Source organism: Trachypithecus francoisi, unplaced genomic scaffold (assembly GCF_009764315.1).
Source record: "Trachypithecus francoisi isolate TF-2019V2 unplaced genomic scaffold, Tfra_2.0 Lachesis_group6, whole genome shotgun sequence".
Taxonomy (NCBI): Eukaryota; Metazoa; Chordata; class Mammalia; order Primates; family Cercopithecidae; genus Trachypithecus; species Trachypithecus francoisi.
In genome coordinates this window covers 27,299,161-27,307,558 of record NW_022681471.1, presented here as the reverse complement: position 1 = coordinate 27,307,558, position 8,398 = coordinate 27,299,161, and the positions used below count along the sequence as shown (strand labels likewise).

The 8,398-nt window shown below is 53.7% G+C and overlaps 1 protein-coding gene and 1 pseudogene across 1 annotated transcript; both read left to right on the top strand.

The window, feature by feature from the left end:
* The first annotated feature begins 224 nt into the window (after positions 1-224).
* On the top strand, positions 225-2,684 carry LOC117078339 (annotated as a pseudogene).
* Positions 2,685-3,608: 924 nt separating this feature from the next.
* Positions 3,609-7,674, top strand: LOC117078096 (cancer/testis antigen 1-like). Its single transcript, XM_033201600.1, is given in 4 exon segments — positions 3,609-6,341; positions 6,344-6,368; positions 7,012-7,146; positions 7,386-7,674. Coding segments are annotated over 4 exon segments (558 nt in total). The 5' UTR covers positions 3,609-6,082; the 3' UTR covers positions 7,525-7,674.
* Positions 7,675-8,398: the final 724 nt, after the last annotated feature.

Below are 8,398 nucleotides of genomic sequence, written 5' to 3'. Positions count from 1 at the left end.
TGAAACCCGTCTCTACCAAAAATACAAAAAACTAGCCGGCGAGGTGGCGGGCGCTGTAGTCCCAGCTACTCGGAGGCTGAGGCAGGAGAAGGGCGGTAAAACCCGGGAGGCGGAGCTTGCAGTGAGCTGAGATCGGCCACTGCACTCCAGCCGGGCGACAGAGCAAGACTCCGTCTCAAAAAAAAAAAAAAAAAAAAAAAAAAAAAAAAAGAGAAGACATCACTGTAGACCCCAACCCTGTTATAGCTGATGAGGAAAAAACTGAGACCATGTATTATTGCCCCACAAAATGCACGTATTATATTGATAAGATGTGGAACAATATATTATTCCTCAATATTCTGCAAGTTGCTTTCCATTTTGTTGATCATTACTGAATTCTTCCACCCCCAAAAAGGATTATATGAGAAGATTGTGAACAATTGTTTGCCAACACATTAGATAACCTAGATGAAGTGGACAAATTCCTAGAAATGTACAAACTATGAAAACTGACTCAGGAAGAAACAGATTTCATTTCCTTCAGATCTATACCCAGAAGTGGATAGCTGGATCATATGGTAGTTCTATTTTTAAGTTTTTGATGGACATTCACAGGCCTGGAGGCCGAAGAGGGAAGAAAGGATTTTTGGACCCGGCCCAGGACCCTGCTGGCCTGCGCACCCTCGAGACACTGCTCTCTGTGCCCCAGCTGCTCCAGCTTCAGCCATGTCTAAAAGGGCCCCAGATACACTTCCAGCTGCTGCCCCAGAGGGTGCAAGCTGTAAGCCTTGGTGGCTTCCATGTGGTGTTAAGCCTGCGGGTATGCAGAGGGCAAAAGTTGAGGCTTGGGAACCTCTGCCTACATTCAGAGGATGTATGGAAACACCTGAATGTCCAGGCAGAAGTCTGCTGCAGGGATGGAGCCCTCCTGGGGAAACTCAACTAGGGTAGTGCAGAAGGGAAACCTGGGGTTGGAGTCCCTACACAGAGTCCTCCCTGGGGCACTGCCTGGTGGAGCTGTGAGAAGGGGGCCACCGTCCTCCAGACCCCAGAATTGTAGATCCACCGGCAACTTGCATTATACTCCTGGAAAAGCTGCAGACACTCAACACCAGCCCAGGAAAGCAGCCGAGGGGGCTGTATCCTGCAGAGCCGCAGAAGCGGAGGTGCCCAAGGCCTTGGGAGCCCACCCCTTGCATCAGTGTGGCCTGGATGTAAGACATGGAGTCAAAGGAGATTATTTTGGAGCTTTAAGAATTAATGACGATTTTCTGCTGTGCCCGCCCACACATGTAGTTTCCTCCGCACGTGCGTGCCTTCCCTCCTCCTGGCCTTCAGGGTCCATGGCCACCATGGCGTATTAGGGGTAGCAGTGCCTGTGGCAGCATTGGCCTTGGCAGTGGTGGCAGCAGCACCAGGCTCTGCAGTGGCACCCACCGGCGGCTTAAGCCATGACACTTCTCACAGCATTCAGCAGCAGCATTGCTGTAACTGACAAAGACACCTTCAAATTAAGCACATTCCTTGATTCCAGCAAAGCACTGCACCATGACCAAGATGAACTTCCTGAGCAGTGAGGTGTTGGTGGGGGCTTGATGTCCCCCTTTGATCAGTCAGGTTTGGGGACTGAAGAAAGCCTAGGTCTCTTAGATGACTACCTGGAGGTGGCCAGGCACTTCAAACCTCATGGGCTCTCCAGCAACAAGGCTAAGGCAGACTCCTCCGAAGGCTGCCTGTGGATGGTTTGTCAGTGCCTCCAACAATGGCAAGGAGGATGCTTTCTTTGGGACAGATTGATGTTGGAGAAAACGGATCTGAAGGAGTTCGACTTTAATGCCCTATTGGGTATAGATGACCTGGAAACCATGCCAGATGAGCTTCTGGCCACGTTGGATACTCGTGTGATCTCTTTGTCCCCTAGTCCAGGAGACTAATAAGGAGCCCCCTCAGACGGTGAACTCGATTTGCCATCTCCCAGAAAGGTGAACAAAACCCAACCAGGTTGCCCCCTTCACCTTCTTGCAACCTCTTCCCCTTTCCCCAGAGGTCCTGTCCTCCACTCTAGATTATTCCTGTAGTCTAGAGCTGGGAAGTGAAGCGGATATCTCTGAAGTAGATAGGAAGCCAGACTTCACTGCTTACATTTCCATGATCCCTCAGTGCATAAAGGAGGAAGTCACTCCCTCAGATAATGAGAGTGGCATCTGTATGAGCCCAGAGTCCTATCTCAGCTCTCCCCAGCACATCCCCTCTACCTCCAGGGGCTCTCCGAGTAGGAACCTGCCATCTCCAGGTGTCCTCTGTGGCTCTGCCTGTCCCAAACCTTATGACCCTCCTGGGGAGAAGATGGTATCAGCACAAGTAAAGGGTGAGAAACTGGATAAGAAGCTGAAAAAATGGAGCAAAAACAGAACAGCAGGAACTAGGTATCACCAGAAGAAGAGGGTGGAGTAGGAGGTCCTCGCTGGTGAGTGCAAAGCCCTGGAAAAGAAGAACGAGGCTCTGAAAGAGAGGGCAGATTCCCTGGCCAAGGAGATCCAGTACATGAAAGATTCGATAGAAGAGGTCTGCAAGGCAAGAGGGAAGAAAAGGGTCCTCTAGTTGAGGGTAGTCAGGAGCATCAGTGTGCTTGTACACAGGAGTCTCGCGCTGTAGCTGTATGTTTGAATAAATTATTTTGTAGTGGAAAAAAAAAAAAAGAATTAATGGCTGTCCTGTTGGGTTTTGGACTTGCACGGGGCCTGTAGCCCCTTTGTTTTGGCCGATGTCCCCCTTTTGGAAAGGGAGTCTTTACCCAATGCCTGTACCTCAATTGTATCTTGGAAGTAACTAACTTTTTTTTTTTTTTTTGGTTGAGACAGAGTCTTTCTCTGTCGCCCAGGCTGGAGTGCAGTGCCCGATCTCAGCTCACTGCAAGCTCCGCCTCCCGGGTTTACGCCATTCTCCTGCCTCAGCCTCCCAAGTAGCTGGGACTACAGGCGCCCGCCACCTCGCCCGGCTAGTTTTTTGTATTTTTTTTTTTAGTAGAGACGGGGTTTCACTGTGTTAGCCAGGATGGTCTCGATCTCCTGACCTCGTGATCCACCCGTCTCGGCCTCCCAAAGCTAACTTGTTTTTGATTTTACAGGCTCATGGGCAGAAGGGACTTGCCTTATCTCAGATGAGACTTTGGACTGTGGAGTTTCGAGTTAGTGTGAAATGGGTTTCGAGTTAGTGTGAAATGGGTTAAGACTTGGGGGACTGTTGAGAGGAGATGATTGTATTTTGCAATGTGAGAAGTACATGAGATTTGGGAGGGGACGGGGTGGAATGATATGGTTTGGATTTATGTCCCTGCCCAAATCTCATGTTGAATTGTAATCCCTAGTGTTGGAGGAAGGGCCTGGTGGGAGGTGATTGGATCATGGGCGTTGGTTTCCCCTTTGCTATTCTCATGATAGTGAGCTCTCACGAGATCTGGTTGTTTAAAAGTGTGTAGCATCTCCCCCTTCACTTTCTCTTTCTCCTTCTCTGGCCATATAAGATGTGACTCCTTCCTCTTTGCCTTCTGCTATGATTGTAACTTTCTTGAGGCCTCCCCAGCCATGCTTCCTGTAGAGCCTGCAGAACTGTGAGTCAATTAAACCTCTTTTCTTTATAAATTACTCAGTCTCAGGTAGTTCTTTATAGCAGTGCGAGAACAGACTAGTACTGTCACTATTGATGAGAATGTTGAGCTATAGGTACTCTCATACATTACGGTGGAAGCGAAAATTGGCTCAAACCACTTGGGAAAACATGGCATTATCTAGTAAATTTCGAGATATGTATTGCCTGTGATACAACAATTCCAAAAAGAAACTTGGACATGTGCTTCAAGAGACCTGTACAAGTATGTTCATAGCCAAGGGATGGAAAGTATCCAAATGCCTGCCCATCATCAGCAGAATGGATAAATTAGAGGACTATGAAACTCTGCCGTAATGTAATAGGTAGTTTCCAAGAACTCCAATCACATACAATGTGAAACTGTGTTACGGTGGGGTTAATGAAGTGAACGAGGCAAGCCTACTGGACCATCCAAATCTGTCCTGATCCCGGCTGGAGTTTGATGCCATCTAGTGGCAGATGTTGCTCTGGCTGAAATATTGATGGAGGAGGTTTCCGGCCCAGTGGCTGACTGAGACTTCCAGGACGGTGGCAGTATCCCCGGGAATCTCTCAATCAGTTAGGACTTCCTTTCTTGACTTGATCTGGTGATAATAGGTCAGGAAAATAATGGGGACCAGGAGACCCTCCCTCTGTCTTCCTGCTTCCTAAGACAGGGTCACGTGTACTTTACTCTCCCTTCCCTGACCTGTTGAAGGTAAGAACTTTAGCCTGCCTCTGAGAATGGGGACTGAGCAGAGGATGACAGGAAGGATGGCAATCACTAAGTGGGTTATGTCTCATTTTCAGCTATTCCAGGTGTAATTGTGTTATCAAGTTGTGTTCTCTGGTTTTTAAAAGCCATCATTTAATGAAATATATGCAATGAAATACAGTAGTGAAAATAATGAACTGGAGGTACACGCAAGAGCTTGGGCGAATTTTTCTTTCCTGTAAGTAAAAACATTTTTAACTGATGTATGATAACTCCACATATTTATGGAGTATATGTGATATTTTGATACATGCAGACGCACACACTATGTAATGATCAAGTCGGGGTATTTAGGATATCCTCCACCACCTCAAGCATTTATCATTTCTTTTTTTGGGGAACATTTCCTATCTTTTAGCTATTTTGAAATATACAATAAATAGTCCCTCTACAGTGCTATCAAACACTAGAACTTACTCCTTCTATCCAACTATATGTTTGTCCCCAGTAACCTCCCCACCCTCCCCACCTTTCCCAGTCTCTGGTAACCATTATTCTGCTCTACCTCCAAAAGATCAAATTTTTTAGTTTCCACGTGAGTGTCAATATGCTTTTCCCAGGTGCAGAGGCTGCTGATTCCTGGATTTGGACGGTGGGGGAGAGTGGTTTGGATTGCAGTACCTCCCCCTTCCTCAGGGCTAGACCCAGTCCGGTCACCTCCTGTTGCCACAGGTGTGCCTGGCACAGACATCCAGCTCCCAGGGCCGTGCCGCCCTCACCCCTGCATGCCTCTAGAGGTACCTGTCCCGTGGATTTGACCCCCCTTCCGGACACACAAGTAGATCAGCACCCAGCAGACACAGGGTCACCTTCCAGCTCCCCACCAGGTAAGAGCGACCAGGACAGGGACTGACACTGCCGAATCCAGGAGCCAGGCCCAACACAGCCTCAGGTCCAGCAGGTCCCGCCTGTCCACCTGCGCCGGGCCTAGAGCCCAGGAGCCCCTGGCTGGTGGGAGGCCACCCGCAACCCACCCCACGCGCAGCTCCAGCTCCCCCACCAGGCGGGGCGACTAGGACAGGGACAGAGGCTGTTGAACCCAGGAGTGAGACCCGGCCCTGGGTCCTGCTGGGCCCTCCCGTCCACCTTGGGTGGACCTGGCACATGGGAGACCTTGGCTGGCAGGAGGTCACTCCCACCTGACATGCGGTTCCAGCTACCCCACCTGGCTGGGTGACCGGGACAGGGACGGAGGCTGCTGAACCCAGTTAGAGGCCTGGCCCCGGGGTCTGTCCTGGACGCTCCCCCAAGGACAGGCAGGATAGGCAGGGTCCGGGACGACGGCCGCACAGCCCCGGCCCTGTGTTCCCAGGCCCGCCTTGCTCCTCGATGTGAGGAAGACCAGGGAGACGGGACAGGCTGGGCCCGGCGGTACCGGACTCCCTGCAGGGCTCCCGGGACAGGGGCCTGGTGGACCGCCGGCTGCTCAGGGGTGACGGGTCCAAGCTGGCATGGCGGCCACCTTCCTGTCCGGGGCTCTTGGGGCGGGGCAGGGTTGGCGAGAACCAGTCATGTGCTCCGGGGCTTGCTCAGGGTCTCCCAGGGCCGGAAGTAGGGCCCCTGTGCGCAGGCGCCCTGAGGATCCCGGGCTGCCCCTCGCACGCACGGCAGGGGGCGGAACTTCCTGCAGCCTCACTGCCTCCGCGTCCTCGTGGGCCCTGACTTTCTCTCTGAGCGCGCCACAGAGGTCCAGGAGCCATGCAGGCCGCAGGCCAGGGCACAGGGGGCGCGGCGGGCGATGCTGATGGCCCAGGGGGCCCTGGCGTTCGTGGTGGCCCAGGGGGCTATGCTGGCGGCCCAGGAGAGGCGGGCGCTGCGGGCGACGGAGGTCCCCAGGGTGCAGGGGCAGCAAGGGCCTCGGGGCCGGGAAGGGTCTCAGGGCCAGGAGGAGGCGTCCCTCGTGGGCCACGTGGTGGCCGGGCTTCACGGCTCAATGGATGCTGCAGATGCGGGACCAGGAGCCGGACAGCCGCCTGCTTGAGTTGTATCTGTTCTGTTCGTTCTGTTCTGGACAGTTTTCGTGGCGGGGTGGGGGCCGGAAGATGGGGAGGCCAGGGCCAGGTGGGGGAGGAGGCGGGGGAGAGGTGAGTAAGGGGTTGGGTGGGGGTGGGGGTGGGAATTGGGAGGTGGGGATACAGGAGGCCAGCTGTGAGGAGGGCAGCAGGTAAGGGGGGAGGTAGGGGGTGTGGGGTGGGGAGAGGGAGGGTGATGGGGTTAGGGGCACTGGGTCATGCAGGAAGGGGGTCAGGGGCCAGGAGATAGGGACCCCGGGTGTAGGAGGGGATCAGGAGGTGGGGGGAAGGGGGCAAGATGGGAGCGGGTGGCGGGAGGTGGGGAGAGGGAGGGTTGGTGACGAGGAGGGGGCCGGGTGATGCGACAGGGGGCGGGGGGGGAGGGGCCTTGTAAGGGCATGGAGGAGTCACCTTGGGGTGCAGCAAAGGAAAGTGTGGAACCAAGACAGCTGAGGGGGTGTGCTACTGGGCCAGTGCCTGGGGAGACAGCCTGGGGGGCATGAGCTGGGCAACGGGGGTGGGGTGAGGAGTGGGGAAAGCTGACCTGGGGTAAGCAGCAGGCCGGAGGCACAGGCCCCGTCCTAGGAGATGATGCCTTAACAGGGCCCCCACCAGCTACCTCACCATGCCTTTCCCGACACCCATGGAAGCAGAGCTGGCCCACAGGAGCCTGGCCCGGGATGCCCCACCGCTCCCCGTGCCAGGGGTGCTTCTGAAGGAGTTCACCGTGTCTGGCGACATACTAACTATGTCAGTTCAGGACCAGGACAGGGACGGGGCCTGGGTGGGTGGCGTGCGCAGCATGGCAGGGTGGGGGCTGGGATCCGCCTACATCCCACGGTCAGGTCTCCAGAGACCTGGGAACACCCCAGCACAGGGTCTCAGAACAGAGACCTGGTGCACCAGGCCCGCCACCACCCGAGGGAGCCCGGGGAGATGGGTGCAGAGGTGTCACCTTTGACCTGATGTTCTTCGCCCCTCACATTTAGCCGACTGATTGCTGCGGACCACCGCCAACTCCAGCTCTCCATCAGCTCCTGTCTCCAGCAGCTTTCCCTGTTTATGTGGATTACGCAGTGCTTTCTGCCTGTGATTTTGGCTCTGCTTCACTCAGGACACAGGCGCTAAGCCCAGCCTGGTGCCCCTTCCTAGGTCGTGCCTCCTCCCCTAGGGGATGGTCCCTGCACCAGCGGCCACTTCATTGTGGGGGCCTGATTGTTTGTCGCTGGAGGAGGCCGGCCCACATGTTTGTTTCTGTAGGAAATAAAACTGAGCTACAATTCCGTGTCTGAGTCTCTTCTCGGCGAGCGAAGGCACCTTCAGACTTGCGTGCCCTTGTCCTCGGGTTGCAGGGGAGGCTCTGGGATTCAGAGATTGGAAGTAGCACAAGGTTGTGGAAGACAATTTGGGAAATGGGGGAAAATGAAAAGCCACTGGGTCCCGCCGTTCAGCTTTAACTACTGTGGACATTTTAGAATATTCCTCAATATGCTTGCATTATGTGTTAAAATATGACAGTAGCATATATAATGTTTTTCCAGCTCAGCATTAAATTTGTTCCCAAATTGTTTTCATTGAACATATATGAGCTTTTGTGCTTTCTAAAAATGCTTCAAAAACATGTGCTTGCACAGATGCATAAAACCAGCATTATTATTTCACCGTTAAACATGTGATATGGGCCGGGCATGGTGGTGCACTCCCGTGTTCCCATCGCTGTGGGAGGCTTGAGGCGGGAGGATGACTTGAGACCTGCAGTTTGAAGCCACTCCGGGCCATGTAGCGAGATTCTGTCTGTAGAAAAATCATTTAAAGGCCAGGTGCGGTGGCTCATGCCTGTAATTCCATCACTTTGGGAGGCTGAGCAGGGCGGATCACCTGAGGTCAGGAGTTCGAGAGCAGTCTAGCCAACATAGTGAAACCCCATCTCTACTAAAAATACAAACAGAACACATTAGGCAGGCACGGCGGCGGCGCCTGTGATCCTAGCTACTCGGGAGGC